This window comes from Monodelphis domestica, chromosome 2 (assembly GCF_027887165.1).
Source record: "Monodelphis domestica isolate mMonDom1 chromosome 2, mMonDom1.pri, whole genome shotgun sequence".
Taxonomy (NCBI): domain Eukaryota; kingdom Metazoa; phylum Chordata; class Mammalia; order Didelphimorphia; family Didelphidae; genus Monodelphis; species Monodelphis domestica.
In genome coordinates, this window is record NC_077228.1 from 132,572,954 (window position 1) to 132,594,934 (window position 21,981).

General features: G+C 34.2%; 1 protein-coding gene across 3 annotated transcripts in view; it reads right to left on the reverse strand.

Moving 5' to 3' along the window:
- Window positions 1–21,981, reverse strand: part of AIDA (axin interactor, dorsalization associated) — a 47,470-nt gene that overhangs the window by 15,367 nt on the left and 10,122 nt on the right. For all 3 annotated transcript variants that reach the window (XR_008916224.1, XM_007481438.3, XM_001367481.4), the window contains exons 3-4: window positions 9,612–9,665; window positions 9,173–9,227 (exon numbers count right to left, since the gene is read on the reverse strand). Coding sequence is in view for 2 of the 3 variants with exons in the window: in XM_007481438.3 (XP_007481500.1) it covers window positions 9,173–9,227; window positions 9,612–9,665 (109 nt within the window). In the remaining variant the exon portion in view is untranslated. The remainder of the gene's footprint in view (window positions 1–9,172; window positions 9,228–9,611; window positions 9,666–21,981) is intronic.

A 21,981-nucleotide genomic window follows, 5' to 3' on the forward strand; every position in this document is an offset into this window, starting at 1 on the left:
CTATTTACAAAGTACGCAAGATTTCCTTTTACAAAAATAAAATTTCAAGAGCCCGTATCATAATTTTTTAGTATACTTTAGTAATATGTATTCATTTTAACTACAAGAATTTATCCCCCTTTGAGTTCATTAAAAAGGGGGTCAGGATCAGTGCTGGCCTATAGTGTGTATTGCTTTCCACTTCTCCTGACAGTGTGAGAGAGTTACAGAAGTTAACAGCATTTTTTCAGGAATACTTTAGGCATTGAGAGAACCATAGAGGGTTATCATAATAGTCAGCATTAGGAGAAGCAAGGAGTATATAGTATTATTCGGTGACTAGCTGGACTTTTCAGTTATCTAAGACTTCAGACCTCAGAAAAGTTGGCAGAGAATCTACAATAATACAATAAATCTACATTTATTCTACTACTAAAAAATTAAGCATTCACAGCATGCTATCACAGAACATATACCCTAATATCTTGACGTTTACATCCTAAAAAAACACAGATAAAATACACAAATATAAATAACATGACTTGTTTTGTTGGAAAGGACTAGTTCCATGACAAGGAAAGACAGAGTTCCTTGACTTTTCTAAGTGGCTATGGGTAAAGATGTCCTGAAGACTGATTTTTTTTTTTAATAGGAAATGACAAGATAGAATTTGGATTAGATGACTTTTCTGAGGTCTTTTCCAATGCTTTAAAAAAATGCTACAATTTGAATGAGACCCTGGTAACAAGTCAGTCATTTAGGAGTAATACAAGAAAGTTATTAGTGTTTTCATATCCCAGATGCTTGAAATAGTGAACAACAAGAAATTTTTGGTAAGACAGTCTATCATTTTTGGGGGCATCTAGGTGGTTCAGGGTATTAGAGAAGCAGGTCAATAGGAGACCTGGGTTCAAATCTGACCTTGGACACTTGGACACTTGATCTTTGTGACTCTGGAGAAGTCACTTAATGCTGTTTGCCTAGCTCTACCCTTCTGTCTTAAACTTGTTACTTAGACATAAAGAGTTTAAAATAAAAAAAAATTAAAGGAAAATAAAAAGAACCAATGTCCCCAAACTTTAAAGTTAAAAGTATTCATTAACTTTCCATTGCTAAATTCTTTTTTTAAATTTTATTTTCTTTAAGTAATATTTTATTTAATCATTTCCAAGCATTATTCATTAGAGACAAAGATCATTTTCTTTTCTTCCCTCCCCCCCATAGCCGACATGTGATTCCACTGGGTATCACATGTATTCTTGATTCGAACCCATTGCCATGTTGTTAGTTAGTTCGAATTAGAGTGTTCATTCAGAGTCTCTCCTCTGACCTGTCCCCTCAACCGCTGTAGTCAAGCAGTTGCCTTTCCTCCGTGTTTTTACTCCCACAGTTTGTCCTCTGCTTATGGATAGGTTTTTCTCCTAGATCCCTGAAGATTGTTCAGGGACATTGCATTGACACTAATGGAGAAGTCCATTACATTTGATTGTACCACAATGTGTCAGTCTCTGTACAATGTTCTCCTGGTTCTGCTCCTCTCGCTCTGCATCACTTCCTGGAGGTTGTTCCAGTCTCCATGGAATTCCTCCACTTTATTATTCCTTTTAGCACAATAGTATTCCATCACCAACATATACCACAATTTGCTCAGCCATTCCCCAATTGATGGGCATCCCCTCATTTTCAAATTTTTGGCCACCACAAAGAGCGCAGCTATGAATATTTTTGTACAAGTCTTTTTGTCCATTATCTCTTTGGGGTACAGACCCAGCAGTGCTATGGCTGGGTCAAAGGGCAGACAGTCTTTTAGCGCCCTTTGGGCATAGTTCCAAATTGCCCTCCAGAATGGTTGGATCAGTTCACAACTCCACCAGCAATGAATTAGTGTCCCTACTTTGCCACATCCCCTCCAGCATTCACTGCTTTCCTCAGCTGTCATGTTAGCCAATCTGCTAGGTGTGAGGTGATACCTCAGAGTTGTTTTGATTTGCATCTCTCTGATTATAAGAGATTTAGAACACTTCTTCATGTGCTTATTAATAGTTTTGATTTCTTTATCTGAGAACTGCCTATCCATGTTCCTTGCCCATTTATCAATTGGAGAATGGCTTGATTTTTTGTACAATTGATTTAGTTCTTTATAAATTTGAGTAATTAAACCTTTGTCAGAGGTTTCTATGAAGATTTTTTCCCAATTTGTTGTTTCCCTTCTGATTTTAGTTACATTGGTTTTGTTTGTGCAAAAGCTTTTTAATTTGATGTATAGTCAAAATTATTTATTTTACATTTTGTGGTTCTTTCTATGTCTTGCTTGGTTTTAAAGTCTTTCCCCTCCCAAAGGTCTGACATGTATACTATTCTGTGTTTACCCAATTTACTTATGGTTTCCTTCTTTATGTTTAAGTCATTCACCCATTTTGAATTTATCTTGGTGTAGGGTGTGAGGTGTTGATCAATTCCTAATCTCTCCCACATTGTCTTCCAATTTTCCCAGCAGTTTTTATCGAATAGTGGATTTTTGTCCCAAAAGCTGGGATATTTGGGTTTATCGTATACTGTCTTGCTGAGGTTGCTTGCCCCAAGTCTATTCCTCTGATCCTCCTTTCTGTCTCTTAGCCAGTACGAAATTGTTTTGATGACTGCTGCTTTGTAATATAGTTTGAGGTCTGGGACTGCAAGGCCCCCATCATTTGTGTTTTTTTTTTCATTATTTCTCTGGATATCCTTGATCTTTTGTTATTCCAAATGAACTTTGTTATGTTTTTTTCTAAATCAGTAAAGAAATTTTTTGGGAGTTCAATGGGTATGGCACTAAATAGATAAGTTTGGGTAGGATGTTCATTTTTATTATATTGGCTCGTCCTATCCATGAGCAGTTAATGTTTTTCCAATTGCTCAAGTCTAGTTTTAGTTGTGTGGAGAGTGTTTTGTAGTTGTGTTCATATAGTTCCTGTGTTTGTCTCGGGAGGTAGATTCCTAGGTATTTTATTTTATCTAAGGTGATTTTGAATGGGATTTCTCTTTCTAGTTTTTGCTGCTGAGCTGTGTTGGAAAATATAGAAAATATATATAATATAATATAGAAAAGCTGATGACTTATGTGGGTTTATTTTGTATCCTGCAACTTTGCTAAAGTTGTTGATTATTTCAATTAGCTTTTTGGTTGAATCTCTAGAATTCTTTAAGTAGACCATCATGTCATCTGCAAAGAGTGATAACTTGGTCTCCTCCTTGCCTATTTTGATGCCTTCAATTTCTTTTTCTTCTCTAATTGCTACTGCTAGTGTTTCTAGTACAATGTCAAATAGTAGAGGTAATAATGGGCATCCTTGTTTCACTCCTGATCTTACTGGGAATGCATCTAGTTTATCCCCATTGCAGATGATATTAGCTGATAGTTTTAGATATATACTGTTTATTATTTTTAGGAACGACCCTTCTATTCCTATGCTTTCTAGTGTTTTTAATAGGAATGGATGTTGTATTTTATCAAAGGCTTTTTCTGCGTCTATTGAGATAATCATGTGGTTCTTGTTGGTTTGCTTGTTGATGTGGTCAATTATGTGGATGGTTTTTCTAATATTTAACTAGCCCTGCATCCCTGGTATGAATCCTACTTGATCATGATGGATGATCCTTCTGATCACTTGCTGGAGTCTTTTTGCTAGTATCCTATTTAAGATTTTTGCATCTATATTCATTAGGGAGAATGGTCTATAATTTTCTTTCTCTGTTTTTGACCAGCCTGGTTTTGGAACCAGTACCATGTTTGTGTCATAAAAGGAGTTTGGTAGAACTCCCTCTTTGCTTATTATGTCAAATATTATTGGGATTAACTGTTCTCTGAATGTTTGATAGAATTCACTTGTGAATCCGTTGGGCCCTGGGGATTTTTTCTTAGGGAGTTCTTTGATGGCCTGTTGGATTTCATTTTCTGATATGGGATTATTTAAGAATTCTATTTCTTCTTCTGTTGGTCTAGGCAGTTTGTATTTTTGTATATATTCATCCATATCACCTAAATTGGTGTATTTATTGCCATATAATTGGGCAAAGTAATTTTTAATGATTGCCTTAATTTCCTCTTCATCGGAGGTGATGTCCCCCTTTTCATCTTTGATGCTGTTAATTTGCTTTTTTTCTTTCCTTTTTTTAATTAGATTGACCAGTACTTTGTCTATTTTGTTTGTTTTTTCAAAGTACCAGCTTCTTGTCTTATTTATTAAATCAATAGTTCTATCACTTTCGATTTTATTAATTTCTCCCTTAATTTTTAGGATTTCTAGTTTGGTTTTCTGCTGGGGGGTTTTAATTTGATCGTTTTCGAGTTTTTTTATTTGTATTTCCAATTGATTGATCTCTGCTCTCCCTAGTTTGTTAATATATGCACTCAGGGATATGAATTTACCTCTGATTACTGCTTTGGCTGCATCCCAAAAGGTTGGAAAGGATGTCTCACTGTTGTCATTTTCCTCGGTGAAATTATTGTTTCTATGATTTCTTCTCTAACTAAAAGATTTTGGAGTATCATATTGTTTAATTTCCAATTAGTTTTTGATTTGGTTTTCCATGTACCATTACTGATCGTTATTTTTATTGCCTTGTGATCTGAAAAGACTGCATTTATTATTTCTGCTTTTCTGCATTTGTATGCCATGTTTCTATGAACTAATGTATGGTCAATCTTTGTGAATGTGCCATGTGGTACTAAGAAGAAGGTATATTCCTTTTTGTCCCTATTTATTTTTCTCCATATGTCTATTAATTCTAATTTTTCTAAGATTTCATTCACTTCTTTTACCTCTTTCTTATTTATTTTTTGATTTGATTTATCTAAATTTGATAATGGTTGGTTCAAATCTCCCACTAATATGGTTTTACTGTCTATTTCTTCCTTCAATTCTCCTAGTTTCTCCATTAGAAATTTGGGTGCTATATTATTTGGTGCATATATGTTGATTAGTGATATTTCCTCATTATCTAAAGTCCCTTTTAACAAAATATAATTACCTTCCCTATCCCTTTTAATCAGGTCTATTTTTGCTTTGGCATTATCAGATATCATGATTGCAACTCCTGCCTTCTTTCTGTCAGTTGAGGCCCAGAAGGTCTTACTCCATCCTTTAATTCTGACCTTTTGGGTATCTACCTGCCTCATGTGTGTTTCTTGAAGACAACATATGGTAGGGTTTTGGATTCTAATCCACTCTGCTCTTCGTCTACGTTTTATGGGTGAGTTCATCCCATTCACGTTCAAAGTTTTGATTGTCACTTGTGGACTCCCTGGCATTTTGATATATCCTTCCCTAATTCTAACCTTTCTTCTTCAGCTCTAACTTTAGTGATTTATTTTAAATCAGTCCCCCTTGTCCCCTCCCTTGATATGTTTCCCTTTCTAGCCCCTCCCTTTTTGTTCCTCCCCCACGCCCCTCTTCTTCCTTCCCTTTTTTATGTTCCCTCCCCCCTAGATTTTCCCTTCTCCCTACCCATTGCTAAATTCTTAGGTTATTTAGAGACCAAATTGGTTGACTACTGTTGTTCTAAAAAGAATTAGTGCAACCTAGACATGCACCAATAAGCAAGGAATATAAAACCGATAAAGTAATTAAAATCTTTGAACTAAAGTTAACTTTAATAAATATCAAAAGACATTCTATTATTTGTAGGATGCAGAATGCAACTTTGTATATCTTTTTAAATGTCAATTAAAGATACATTTGAATGACTTAAAATAATTTGGTTTTGTTTAACAAGTTGTTCAGATTTGCACAGGCCTAGGTGTAACTTGATAATGTATATATAATGTTGAATTCTATTTGTAAATGAAGAATTATATAATAAAATCATAGGTAGGAGGGTTTTTGTACTGTAATTTAATACAGGTATATGAGGATTATGGCAGAATTTTCAGATCAAATTGTCTTTAAATTGCGTACATTTTTAAATTGTAAGATTTCTACTGTACATTGATCATGCATAGTCTGATTCAATAAAATGCTTGTAATTTAAAAACTACTTTTAATATTCCAAATAAAAATAGTTATAAATTTTTTAAAATATCAATTAAAAACCAGGTTGATGAAAAAAACTAATTCAAAATCATTATACAGAATTCAAAATTCAAAGCATTTGAATTCCATTAAGTTGCTTAAAAAGCAATATATAACATGGTTCTCTCCTCCCACAAAAAAAAAAAAAGACCACAAGGTGGATTCTTGTTAAGGCAGCAACAATGGAGAATGCTAAGGCATTAAGAGAAAGATTTGTACATATGTTTGAAATGAGATAAAGAGAAAAAACATTTCTCCAGAGATTTAACTCAAGTGATAACAGGAAAGTTTTTAGTTGGAAGCTAGAAGGAAAATAAACTCAGAAAAAGAAAAATATAAGCATATTCTTCTTCAAGCAAAGGAGAACTTTTTTTCAAAACAGTAAGAAAAAAATGGTATTACTAAAATGATTATAATTGGAAGGACTGGGGAAGCCTGATCGTTTGCATACAGAAAACTCATGCTTCCCCCTAAGATGAAAATTAAGTTAACTAACTTAATAGGTTACAAAATGTAATTACAAAGATAATTAAAACAATTAATTAAGGGTGAACATTTTATAGGTTAATGTAATACCTTAAAAAAGGGACACAAATGGCAATGGTCAATGAATAACAGAGAGAAAAAACTCTAATAGTTTCTATTTTAGATGCTTTAATTTTCCTTCCTGAAAACAATAATATGAGATATCAGTATTACTGTAAGAAAACTAGGTAGCACTTTGCTTCTTATAAATATACTTTTTTTTCAAAATAATTAATGTTGTCCTTCCCCTCCTCTATATTTCATTGTAGTTTGATTTAAAAATTATTTTTAGAGCTATAAGAAAAAATTCAATTTTAACTTCAGGCACAAGTTAAAATTGGAATGATTTAAGAATCAAAATAAGTGAGGAGCTTAATTTATGATAAATGTTCTTAAACCTCAGGAGACATAGGATTAATTTGAAAGATTTTAAATATTAAAACCATGTTGACTAAAGCAAACCTTATGACAAATAAAAATCATCTACAACTAAAATATGGCCAATCATGTTTCTTGTCATCTTCAGAAGTGTTCTGAAGAGAAATTTTTAAAAATATGCAAAAAAACAAATACGTAGAGAAAAAAACCACCAAAATCATTGCAGATCTTCTATATACCGCCATCACTTTGTCACACATCTCTAACAACACAGTCAACAAATATCACCCAAACTGACAAATGAAAATGTCTTTTTTTCCCTTGATAACCGTATTAAATTTGTAATTCAAATCCTATTACTATCAGTAGAAATAATATACTCATCCATGGCAGTTAGGTCACGAATCAGAAATTGTTGATCTAGTCTGCAAAAGCCCCAAAAGCATTTCTTTGGTTGTTATAGTGTCTTTGCCTCTCTAAGTATAATGAGTTATATAAATATAATGACTTATACTATCATTGCCTCTAAGGTGAGGCAATAAAACATAAAACTCAGTGTGGCAAAAGATAGAAACTTTGGGAGACCTGGGTTCTAATTAGAATCCTAGAAAGTAATTTAATTCTTTAGATTCTCATTTTCTTTTGCTCTAAAATTAACAATTTGGAAGAGATGACACCTCAGGTTATATAACAGTGAAGCAGAATAAGACAGTGGAAAAAATACTTGTTTTGGAATCAGAAAACCTGTGTCCAAGTATCATATCTGCTATTTGCTACCTGAATATATACCTTGGGCAAGTTTTTGAAACTCTTGGGGTCCCAGTTTCCTTATATGCACAACTGTATTGTGTGTGACCTTTAAATTTGGCCTCTTGCAGCTCTAAAATTAGGATTCTACAGAGATTTATAATTTTGACTTAACAGATGGATAAAGGCAAGAAAGTATAGCTACTTATACATAAATATTTTCAAGATATGACATTTTGCCTAAACGAAAAAATGAAAAAAAAAGTTTGGCTTATTTTTAGTCTCATTCTATGGTTGTCCTTAAATGGCAAACATTCTAATAAAATATTTATTTCAACCAACTGTTGGCAATTTTTGGCAATAGCTAATAATAAAAATTTCTAAAGCAAACATTTTCTTCCAAGAGAACAAAAGTTTCTGAAGAAAAAAGTGAGTAACATTTAAATTTCCTAAAAATTATCATCAAATCATAATAACAAAGAACAACACTGAAAGACTTCAGATGACTGACAAATATTTTCTTCCTTTGAGGCAGAGACGGAGCAGATTAGAAGTGCAGAATGAAGCATATATTTTTGACATGGTCAATGCCTTGATTTTTTTTGCTTGACTACCTTTTTCTTACAATGGAAGAATCAGTGGTGATAGTTATTTTTTTTTAAGTATCATTAATACATGCTTCCACATTTTGTTATTCAATCATAGCCAACATGAGGTTTTCTTGATGAAGATCCTGGAGTGGTTTGCCTTTTTCCTTCTTAAGTTCATATTACAGATGAGGAACTAAGGCAAACAGGTGACTTGCCTAGAGTCACACAGCTATAAAGTGTCTGAGGTCAGATATGAATTCAACAAAGATGAGTCTTCCTGACTTCTGGCCCACCACTCTATCCAATGTACCATCAATACACATTTCCACATACAATGACATGTTTTACAGCTGGACTCTATATTAAGCATCTTCTAAGGTAGCTGTATCCTTATCAAAATGATTTTCTAAGAAACAACCCTTACCTTCTGTCTTAGAATCAATTCTGTGTATTGTTTCCAAGGCAGAAGAGTGGTAAGGGCTAGGCAATGGGGGTCAAGTGACTTGCCTAGGGTCACACAGCTAGGAAGTGTCAGAGGCCAGATTTGAACCTAGGACCTCCCATCTCTAGGCCTGGCTCTCAATCCACTGAGCCACCCAGCTGCACCCATCAAAATAATTTAAATTTACAAAGATGTATCAGAAAATAAAATATTTTTAAATACCATAACTTCAAATACTCTATCTTACAAATAAAGGTGCGATGAAAGTGAAATTCAAAGAGATAACTGCCATAAACATTGCAGTATATTGATTATGAGAATACACAAAATCGAGTGTATTTGTATTTTTGAAGAATATAAAATCATCACTCATGTCATTTAATCTTATTTTGTTAATTGTATTATCTGAAATAATGTTTAAAAAGTTGCAATAAAACATAAAACCATATCAATCAACTTACTTGGTTCTAGTTTTTTCAGGTCCTCCAGTTTAAATTCATCTTGAGACTGTGTGGACTAAATAAAAAATAAGTATATTATCTGTATATTACAAACTTAATTTTTAATCTTTGTATTCCAATCAATACAAAAAAGTATTCTGTGTTTCTAACAGATGTCCTTAAATATAAGCTAAAGGCAACCGATTTCTTGTTACCAAGAGATAAATTGAGTCAATGTTACCTGTGTTTTCCCGGAAAAACTTATATTAAAGGGAAATGAGAGAAAAATGTCTTCTACTTTCTCTTGTTTAGAAAAATTGAATCTTCTTGCTAGCCTAAAGCATAAATTCTTATTGTTACAAAAGTTTCTCTGAAAGAATACAGTCTTTTGGTATGGCTGGAAAACACTTAACAGAATGACAGCTACTGCTTTTATTGGAAACAAGAGGAATGTATTTACCTGTAAGGCGGCACTTCGTAATTCCAAGCATGTTGCAATTTTACCAATGGTCTTCTGAAAGAGACATTAATATTAATAATACTGGTATACACTAAAGATATTGCTCTAACCAAAATCATTATTAAACCAAATCCTGCTGAGACCACTAGGCAATGGAACATTTGTAACATTTTTCCTGTGGAACTAACTGCTCCTGATAATGTCATTTAAATAGTCACTTTCTTGGAACCAAATAATTATTTCTAGGTAGTATGTTTGTACTATAGGGCAACTGTTCAATGTTTGATATGCAAAATCTCATTTGCATTTAAAAGATACATGAAATTCCTTTTAAAAATCATAATTAGGATACATTTCTTTCTTATCTTCCCAAAAGTTGCATTCAAAATGAATAAAGTGCTACTATTAAGAAATAGTTCAATTAATATACTAATTTTTTTGTTATTCATGCCACAAATAAACCATTAAGGCTGAATATGTGTATAGCATTTCCAGACAAAAATCTGCATCATTAATCTGACAATATATTCATAAAAGTTACTGTGTTGCAGAACAAAGAGAAAATAGTAAGTTTACCCACACAACTACTATTTCTTTTTATATAGAAAAAGCAAATTTTTAGTTTTCATCTTCTCACTTTGATAGGGTTTTGTCTCTATTTTTCACATAATTGGAACAAATCAAATTGAAGAGGTCAAGGATCTACTGAAATATGTATAAGTAGCATCACAGACAAAAGTTCTCACCAATACCATCATAACTACCACCATTAAAGACACTGAGACACTCACAGAGATGAAGACTGAAAGATAATGAACTGTTTTATTTCCTTGCTTTCACTGTTTCATTTCAAGTCTTCCTCTCCACCCATTATCCTGTATCCAAGGGCTAAGGATTTCCATTCTCAACCCATATAGTACTCTTTCATGACTAATGTCAACAAATTTATTTTTCAGTCCTCAACCACACAAATCTGTGTAGTCCTTAAATCCACCAAATATATGTATCTAGCCCCAATCTCCTCCCTTGAACATCAGTCATCCAACTCTGTCTGCCAGAAACATAAACCTGGAGATGATCTCAGGATTTTCTTTTCCCCTTAATCCCTACCTCTGTCATATTTCCGACCCCTTTGCCACATAGCCATTCATGCTACTTTAGTCTCACACCATCCCTGGTAAAAGCAGCACATTATTCTACTAAATCAAAAACTTTTTTAATGGTCAACAGACAGTAAATACAGCAGAACCCTGTACTTTCATCTTTCAGTTATGTGGTGGTAAAGATTTGGTCATTTATGGCTATTTCTTGTAAATCTTTATTTCTAATTCTTATCAAGGAGGTCTCTGATGAATATTTTTCTCATAAAACTTTCATATAGATGGAAGAGTAGGCATGTAAATCAATGGGTGTTGATGATTTCATGGACATTTTGGTGGGGGAGTATGTAATATTTTCCCCCATGTCTTTGGTATCTTCCCCTCCTTCCAATGTCTTGTGAATCAATTTATGACTTTACTCAAAATTTTAGTTGAGTCTCCTTCATATACAGCTGGTCTAGTTCAGTTGCCTTTCCCATCTTTGTTCTCCTTAGTGCCATTTTTATCTCCTCCACAATCATAAACGGAACTATGATATTAAAGTCCTAGGGGCAAGGTTCCACTTTTCTTAATAGTATTAAGCATTATAATGTATATAATAGTATAATTTGTTATAGAAATCTTTAGGGTTTTTTATCTTCTGTATATTCTTTTTCTAATTTCATGTTTAAATATCATCAGGATAACTGTTCAGCTGAATTTCTTGCCAAATTATAAGACAATAAAGCTCACAGATGTTTACTAACCATCTCCTTAAGATTTTTACAAATGAATTTATTTTCTAAACTGGTACTGACCAAGATGCCATAGTCTCTCCACTTGGCAAAAGTATTTGATAACTTTTAAAAGGGTTTTCATCTCATTTATGGAAATTAATTTACATGGTTAAATTTTTTCTCTTGTTAAAAGAATTTTAGGCAATATATAGCAGAATGGACAAGATATTTTTGATATAGGGGAATGTTTTCCTTCTTGTTCCTGAAATTAAGTACCTAAAACCACAATCACCCATTTACATTTCGCTAAGAAAAGTGGTTTTTTGTCCTCAAGTCATTACCAACCTTTCCAAGGAACTTTTGCAAGGATTTTGGAAAGGGCTTTTTAGAACAAATAATATCATTTCTTAATATTTCTAGAAAAACAAAAAAAAAGACTTTTTAAAAATGTGTTTAATTCACAATAGTATAATAGTTTGCCTGTACTCCCGAAGAGCCTCTATGACAACTGTTGTGTTGATGGGTATAATGTAGAACTAGAGTTCTTTTCATTTTCTCTTATTAATGATTTCTCTCTCCTGCATGAATTCTTCTTTTGAGAACTGTCTGCTTGTATCTGTTGATCATTTATTTATCTATTGTTCTTTTGATACAACAATTGATATGTTGATATCAATTCCTTATAAATCTAACTATTAAATCTGCCCATAATTTTTAACATAAATATTCTACCAGCAATGCTGTAATAGTTATGAGTCACAAAATACAACATTCTCCATAGAATTAACATTGAGTTATCACTCTGAAGGTAATGTGCATAGCTATTTTTTTTTAATCCTTACTTTCCACCTTAGAATTAATACTATGTATTGGTTCCAAGGGAAAAGAGTGGTAACATCTAATCAATGGAGGTAAAATGACTTGTCACATAGCTAGAAAGTGTCTGAGGTCACATTTGAACCCAGGACCTCCTGTTTCTAGGCCTGGCTCTCAAACTGCTAAGCTGCCTAGCTGCCCAGTTGGCCATAGCTAATGTAAGCAAGTTATAAGTAATAACAAATAAAGAACTACAAAGACGAAGTGTTAATATCAAGTTAATATATTTGCTGCCATCCACACACTAAACTGACTATCCAATGTCCCCATACAATATGTTTCCAATTCTGCATCTTTATTCATACTTTTTCTCTGTTATATATTTGTCCCAATTCATGCCTATTTAAATCTTAGAGATTCTTCAGAATTAAATTCAAATGCTCACCTCCTCAAGGAAGACTTCTCTTATTCTCCTCTCCCTCTCTTAGTAATGATTTTCTCTACTTCAGAGCTCAGCTATGAATATTCTTGTTCCAATTTTTTGCCACCACAAAGAGCGCAGCTATGAATATTTTTGTCCAAGTCTTTTTCCTTATTATCTCTTTGGGGTACAAACCCAGCAGTGCTATGGCTGGATCAAAGGGCAGGCAGTCTTTTATCATCCTTTGAGCATAGTTCCAAATTGCCTTCCAGAATGGTTGGATCAATTCACAACTCCAGCAGCAATGTATTAGTGTCCCAATTTTTCCACATCCCCTCCAACATTTATTACTTTCCTTTGCTGTCATATTGGCCACTCTGCTAGGTGTGAGGTGGTACTTCAGATTGTTTTAATTTGCATTTCTCTGATTATGAGAGATTTAGAACACTTTTTCATGTGCTTATTAATCATTTTGATTTCTTTATCTGATAATTGCCTATTCATGTCCCTTGCCCATTTATCAACTAGGGAATGGCTTGAAAATCACTATATCTTGAAAAATCTGGAGATAGAAATATTTTTTAAAATTTAATTATTTTTAAAATGCCTGTGGCCATGGATAGTCAGTAAGGAACTCACCTTGAAGCCAATAATACCTGGGGTCAGGGCATTCCTTTGACACATGGTTGTATGACCCTGGACAAGTCACCTAACAGCTTAGCTACTGGTGTCAAACTCCAAAAGAAATGGATATTGTAGGCAATATGTTGACTTAAAAAATTACAACTTAACATTACCTACACATTGTATTATATTTTATTTTATTAAACATTTTCCAAGTATATTATAATCAAATATTGGAGCTTTGCTGGGCACTTATTCTTGGGTTGCAGGTTTGATGTCTCTACTCTAAGCTACTGAAACTTTGAAATTACAGAGAATGGGAAAAAATTCTTCCCTGAATCAATGAAACCACAAATCTGATCCTTATCCCTTTATTTAGAATATTTATGCTATATTCAAATGCTGTTATAGTTAAAAGGATACATTTTCACACTTAGATTATTGCTGCTCAGAAACAAGCATAATATTTCTCTTTAGGAAGAAGACACTCCTGCATTCTTTTGTGATAGCCAGCAGGTACACTAGCTTGGAGGGAACCAAGCTTAAAAGAGAATACAGCCACACTGTGACACCTAGTAAGCCTTCCTTTTTCATAAAATGAAGATATGATTTGATTACTTAGTTCTCACATTTGAGAATTTTAAGGTTTTTTAGAAATATTACCTAGGTCCCTTCTTTCTTTTCTCAAATTAATTTAACTGAACTCTTTCCACTGTCAAAAGAATGTAACCCACAGATGGAAAATGCTTTAAACTCCAAAATCCTTCTTTGCAAGTTAAAAGACATCAATCTGTTTTTATGCAGAATCTACTGCATTATGGCAAAATACCAGCAGCCATTATTCACATAACTATTTTAAGGGACCACACCCAGACCCAGTATAAAAATAATGTGGCTAAACACTATCATTTTCAGTTGCAACAATAGCATTTTCCTAATAATGAAAATACTTGGTATTTAATTATTCCTGTTTATAAAATAATAAACGACTTATTTTAGTATTGTGTCTATTTTCCACATAAATGATCTAGAAATATAAATGAACCTAATTGTACCACAGAATGAGTAATGACTTAACCAAAGCAAATTAATGCCAAAAAGGAAGTGAACAAAACTAACCTCAAATAGATTTACTGACAGTAATATTTTAAAATTATCATTAAGTTATGTGACTAAAATTTTTTCTCATTTTAGAAACAGAAAATGTTATTTTTACCATAACTAAAGAAACAGGCAATTAAAAATTATTCCAGAATAAGGTTAACAAAAAAAAGAAAAACAAAACAGAACCATAAGCAATCTCCATTACCAAAAAACCCTTATCTAACAAAACAGTCAATGAACATTTACTAAGCACCTAGAATGTGCCAGATACTGTACTAAGTGCTATGGATACAAAAGGAGATAAAAAGACAGTCCACTGCCCTCAAGGAGCTCATGATCTAAAAGGGGAAACCACAAATACATGCAAGATAGACAGGAAATAATAAAGAGAGAGAAGGCACTAGAATTAAAAGGTGTTGGGGGAAGGTGTCCTGTAAGAGATTATTTTAATTTGAGACTTAAAAGTGAGGCAGAAATGAAGAACATTCTAGGCCAGAGAAAATACATGGTGCTGAGAGATGGTGTGTCTTGTTTGTACAATAGCAAAAAGGCCAGTTTCACTGAATAGATGAGTAAGGAGTAAAAAGGAAGAATAAAGTATAAGACGAATGGAAGGTAGGAGAAAGGAAGGTTATGAAGGGCTTTGAATGCCAAACAGAGCATTTAGTATTGGTTCTGGAAGTGATAGGAAGCTGCTGGAGTTCACTGATGAAATGGTTGTATCTGAGCTTTAGAAAAATCCCTTTAGTGGCAGCTGGGTATCTCAGTGGATTGAAAGCCAGGCCTAGAAACAGCAGGTCCTAGGTTCATTATCTAGCCTCAGTTATTTCCTAGCTGTGTGACCCTGGGCAAGTCACTTAACCCCCATTGCCTAGCCCTTATGACTCTTCTGCCTTGGAACCAATACACAGTATTGATTCTAAAGTGGAAGGTAAGGATTTAAAAGAAAAAGTCACTTTGGGGGCTGAATGGAGGATGGATTGAAGTGAGCAGAGACTTGGAGCAGGCTGATCCAAAAATAGGTAGTGCAACAGTCCAGGCAAAAGGTGATGAGTTCTGAACTAGAGTGGGTAGTATCAGAGTGAGATGGGCTATATTTGAGAAATGTTGCAAAAGTGAAATTGACAGGCCTTGGCAACAGATTGGATATGGGGGATGAGATATCAAGAGGTTTAGAGATAGTGAGGTAGAGAAGATGACCCCTAGGTTTGCAAGTTTGACTGAGGGGCTGAGAGGATGGTGTTGCTCTCCACAATAACAGGGAAATTGGGTGGGAAAGGAAGGGTTTGAGGAAAACAATAAAGAGTTCAGTTTTAGTCATGCTGAGTGTAAGATGTCTACTGAACACTGAGTTCAAGATGTTTGAAAGGCAGGCAGAGATGTGAAACTGGAGGTCAGCAGAGAGGTTAGGGTTGGAGAGGTAAATTTGAAAATCCTCAGCATAGAAAGGATCATTAAATCCATGAGAGCTGATGAGATCACTAAATGAAGAGGGATAAAAAGAGGGAGAAGGGAAGAGAATCCAGGACAGAAATCTCTGGAACATCTATGGTTAAGAGTGTGAACTGGATGAGAATCTAATGTAAAGGAGAGAGAAGGAGCAGTCTGATCAACAGGATACCAGTGAGAATGTGTTGGATGATAAGTGTCAAAGGCTCCAGAAAAATAAGGAAGAATGAGGACTGAGAAAGGTCACTGGATTTGGCAATTAAGAGATTATTGGCAATTTTGAAGAGAGCAGTTTTAATGGAATGATGAGACCAGGAGCCAGATTGTAAGATGTTAAGAAGAAGCAAAAGGAGAAAAAGTGAAAGCACCCATTAAAAATGTCAACGAGTATCACTAAAATATATTATACATGCTTTCTAGAACAAATCAAGTTTTTAAAACCAAAGCTGTTCCAAGGTAATGGTATTTGACTCAATCTTCACCAGCTACCTAAAGAAAGTTTGGTCAGAACTGTAGAACAAGCAGATACATATTGCTAGAATTCTCATTACCACCAAATCTGATACAAACAAGGAAAAACAGTCTAAAGATCATGAGATAGAAAGCTCTATTTTGCCCAGAAAGTTCTATTTTGCCCAGAAATTTACATGAGAAAAACTGCTACACAAACCAGGGAATCCAACCAAACTAAAGATTTTTGGCAGCTATTTTTTGGCTACTGTAAACTAAAAATATGTTATAATGATAAAACTACTGAGTTCTAACTACAAGAGAAATCAAAAAGCAATAAATTGTTCCTAGAATATTGAACCCAAAAAAGAATCTTGGAGATTTACCTAGATTAGCCCCTTCATCATACAAGTGATAAAATTAAGGCCTAGACACAAAAATTTGTCCAAAGACACATAAGCTATTTGGAGAACAGAATTAGCTATGCTTATTTTTTCTTCTTTCTTTTTTTGTCTTTAAATTCCCTCCCTCTCCTGAGTAGCTTGCCTGTCCATCAAACATTCCTGACTTAACACAGTTGCATCAGGTTTGTGTCTGTGTATGTGCTGTACATCAATAAAAGTCAAGGTTTTGGGCTTCTTCGGGAGAAGGGAACAGAGAAGAGACACAGGAATGGAGCAGGAGGGTAAGGGGGAAGGAGGAAGAGACTTGCAGGCTAGGGACCACGTGGTCAGGTTACTTATAGGAATGATTGTCTACCCTTTCTAATAAACTTTATAAAATATATATCTGGGTAGAAATATTATTTCAATTCTTACAAAAGGTAGAGAAATGCATTAGAGTGTGTTGACTATGTTCACTACAAATTTATGTTATGCAATCTCAACTGGCGCTTGACTTTTTTTTTTTTAAACCCATACCTTCCATCTTGGAATCAATACTATATATTGGTTCCAAAGCAGAGGAGTGGTAAGGGCTAGGTGATAGGGGTTAAGGGACTTGCCCAGGGTCACACAGCTAGGAAATGTCTGAGGCCAGATTTGAACCTAGGACCTCCCATCTCTAGGCCTGGCTCTCAATCTACTGAACTATCTAGCTGTCCCCTGGCTCTTGACTTTTGCAAGACAATCCTTTCTAATCAATTCACCTCTATACCCTTCTCAAACTTTTTAATTCCCTTCAAATATCTCATGGCTCCACCTCTATTCACCATCTCAGGTGGGAACCTGGCTGCATCTTTCTCTGGAAAAAAATTTAGGCCATTTAGAGATGTTCCTTTTCCGCTTGTGAATGGTTTCTCCCACCACCCCCTCCTTTGTCCTTCTCACATGAAGAGGTGGCCCTTCTTGCCAAAACAATGCCTTTTTCGTGCACATGATCCCCTTTCATTCCATCTTCTCCAGCAGATTGCTCCCTCAGTTGTGTACAACTCTGAACCATGTGGGCCATAACAACATCAACACTGCCCACTGGGTTTTCTTGACAAAGAGACAGAATGGTTTCCAATTTTCTTCTTTAATGGATTAAGGCAAACACAAGTTAAGTGATTTGGCCAAGATCACACAGCTAGTTAAATGTCTAAGGCTGTATTTGAACTCAGACCTTCCTGGTTCTGGGCCTAGTGCTCTATCCACTGGGCCAAATAGCTGCCTTCTAAATATCTTCCTCTTCACTAATTTTTAGTCTCTCCCTATCTAATGGCTGCTTCCCCTTAATGCCTAAAAGCACATTCATTTTTCTCTCACTCTCAAAAAAATCTTCACTCAATTGATCAATCTATGTCAACTATCTTCCTGTAGCTTTCTTCCCTTTTGCGGATAAACTTGAGAAAGCCACCTAATATCTGGTGCCTCTACTTCCCTTCTCATTCACTTCTGAACTACTGGTAGTCTTGCTTCTAATTTCATCATTCAACTGAAACCACTCTCTCCAAAGTTACTAATCATCTTTTAATAGCCAAATCTAATAGCCTTTTCTCAGTCCTCATCCTTCTAGATCTATCTTTGGACACTGCTGATCAACCTATTCTTGAAAGTCTCTTCTCTAAGTTTTTGTGACAACCCTCTCTTCTGGTTCTCCTCTTAACATTCCACATTGTCTCCTTTGTCTATCTTTTCCACTACATGTCTGCTACTGTGAGGATCCCTAAAGGCTTTGTCCCAGGCTTTTCCCCTCTATACTATTTTAATTAGTGATCGTATCAGATCCAGTTTTAATTTTCATCTCCATACAAACAATCCTCAAATATATTTATCCATCCTTAATCTCTCTCTTGAACTCCAATCTTGTGTCATTAGTTGCATATTAGATATCTGAAACTAGACATCCCACAGATATATTAAATTCAACATAGCTAAAACAACTCATTAACTTCTCCAAATCTTCCCAGTCTCCTTCAAAATTTCCCTATTACCGTTGAGGGTACCATCATCCTCTCAGTCACCCAGGTTCATATACTCAGTGTCATCATTAACTCTATTTCTCATTTTCTGCCCCCCCCCCACTTTCTCCCATATAATCTATTGCCAAGTCCTGTTGAGTCTATCTCGGAAACATCTTATATAAGCCCCTTTCTCTCCTCTGATACCACCACCACTGAGGTGCAAACCTCTCTTACCTTACAACTATTGGACTAGTCTTCTAATTGGATTCTTGCCAAGTCTCTCCTCACTCCAATTCATCCTCTACTCACTTCAACCTTTACTTCCTAAAGTGTAGGTTCTAATCATGCCATTCCCTTATTTAATAAACTCTAGTAGCCTCTTATTATCTCTACAATCAAATATAAAATCCTGTCTTTTAAAGCTCTTCATAGCCTGACCCCCTCCTAACTTCCTAGTTTTCTTATACCATACTCTCAGGTACTCAGTAATACAGTGACACTGGTCTATTTGTTGCATATGACATTGTCTTTGGACTTCTTGCATGTTCACTGTCTGTCCCCAATTTTTGGAATGTTCTTCTGACCCGTTTCCAGACTTTCCTACTTCCTTTGGGTCCTAATTAAAATACCACCTTCTACCAGAAGTATTTTCCCCTTAGTTCTAGTGTCTTTCCTCTAATGAATTCTAATTTCTCTAGTCTATAGCTTTTTTCTAAACAATTGTTTGCAGGTTATTTTCCCTATTAGATTGAAAACTCCTTGAAAGCAAGGACTATCTTTTGCCTTTCTTTGTATCGCCAGTGCCTCATTCAGTGTCTGGCACATAGAAGGTGATTAATGAATACCATTAACTTGTCTTGAGATAAGTTCAAGAGAGATTTTAGGGCAGTCATCTTCAGAGAGGATGAACAAACTCATGGAGCTGATAAAGGATGACAAAAAGATATAAAAGAAACTTACCGAAATTAAAAGATCACAAAATATCAAGATAAAGATGAACTTTTCTTAACTAACTTTCCAATTTATGCCCATTTAATACACACACTCCTCAGTTATTAGTTTATATACCTATTCTGATGTTCAGATTTCAGCAAAAAGCAAGGCATGTAGTATGTGAAATTCTTGGACTTCTAGATTTTTCTACCCTATTATCACAGCTAATATTATTTCAATCACTTTGTATATCAAAACAGGCATACACATGTACAAGTAAGAAAAAGTATAATTTTCTATGCATTTGTCATTGGGCCACTTGACAATTATATTCCTTTTCAAATGTGATACTTAAGCCTACCCTGGTAATTGCCTGATAAGAGGTCAGTTTCTACTTTCTACTGAGAAATTGGTCATTCTGAAAAGGAGTAACTCAGAATCAGCTCTTCCAAGGTGTTTCTTTTTTTGGGGAAAAAAAAGGCCATTTTGTCCAGGAAACAATAAATGTACAATGAATACATGTACCAACAAATGAATATTCAGTGTCAGAATAGATTTAAGGAAATGCATACTAATAGAAAGCATAACTCCCCAGGCATAGTGACATATACAGATAACAATCTGACTGGTAGGAAAGGCTGAGACTGATAGATTGTTTAAAGCCCAGAGTTCTTAGCTACAGCAGTGCTAAAACCTACTGAGAATCTACAGTGAATCTAGTGATAATATGGTGAGCCCCTAGGTATGTAGGACTAAGGCAGAGCAAACTGGCCCTGGTCATGAAAACAACCAATCAGTTTCGGAACTACTATTTTTTCAGCTTGAACAATAGGGAGACCCTAGACTTAAAAACAAACAAACAAAAAAAAAAAGCCAGAGAAAAGAAAAATACTAAACACTTTTTAAAGTTCTGATTATTTACTACTTTTAAAGCAATTTACGAACCTGCTCAACATTTAATGACTTCTATTCCTAACATACATAGCTTTCTGCTAGAATAAATCACAGTATTGTCTAACAAATTTCTGATTTGACACAGAAATTATTATCTCAAACCTTTAAAACGAATGTGAAAGGAGTAACAAATTTTAACTATAAGAGGTCTCACTTTAAGAAACCTCATATAGAGTATTACGTCTTCAAGAATATTGATAATGTAAGTTATATAAATATATATGTTAAAGGAACACATTGCCAGGAAAGTTACCATAAGAGAAAATGAAAATAAAAAAATAGTAAATTTGGAAAACTTGATGCTAAAATGCCTAAATTAATAAAAGAAAATAATGAAACACTACTCAGGTAAACGTATAACTATAAAAGAACTTGTAAAATAAGATCAAGAACTAAGTACGATTAAAAAATTTTTAATGGATCATGAAAAAAAAAGTGTAGTAGTCCTTCCCTATATTCTCCTGGTAGTGTTCTGAGATTCTAGGTCTCTATCTTCTTCAGGTAAAACTTGACAAACTTGTAAAAGCAAGATAAAAAGACTAGTCTTTTTTTTAATCTCATAAAGGGAAAATAAAAATGAAATTGGTCAAAACAAACAAGGTCATCCGACTATAAAGTGGAAAGAAAACCCCCCAAACACTAGATTTTAAGTACTTAAAATACTCCTAAGGTACTTCGATAATTGTATCTCCACTACTATTATGTAACCACAAACATTTAGTGAAATTAAGTTTCACAACTCAGCAAAAGTTTGGCCTCCAGATACAAGTTATAGGGTTACCTTCTTCCAACATTCATGCCTGGCTATATTTGCTGCTTACAGTGACACCTGAGAAAACACTATCTAACATAACAAATTAGCAGTGCAATAAAGTTAATACAGTAAAACTATAGGATGTAATTCTAAAGTTTGAAAATACTTGAGTATTTCATATTTAAAGAGGCAAGAGGAATTATTTATTACAATCCCCCAAATGTATTTAAAAAATATTTCACCTTGTCTGTGGTCCCATTTTTCAAATGCCTACTACTGAAAGCTATTCATTAAAAATTCTCTTACCTGTGCAGAATGCTAATTAGTTATTAATAACCTACCTAAATTCTCTCAGGACTTGTATGAATTAAAACTAAAAAACATCTTTTATAGAAATAAAGAATAGAAAATCTATTGTTCAAGGTTGGGCTATCAATATAATAAAATATGACTGAAATAAATGAACAGGTTTAATGCCATATCAATCAGAAGAACAAGGGATTACTTTTTTTAAACTAGACACAGTAACAATGAAAGTCAAAACAACAAAATAATCACAAAGGAAATAATGAAAAAATCTTGAAAAATATCTAGTGTTACTATACCTCAAACTATATCATAAATTTGTGCTGATTAAACTATTAGGTAGTTCTATTTAAAAAATGA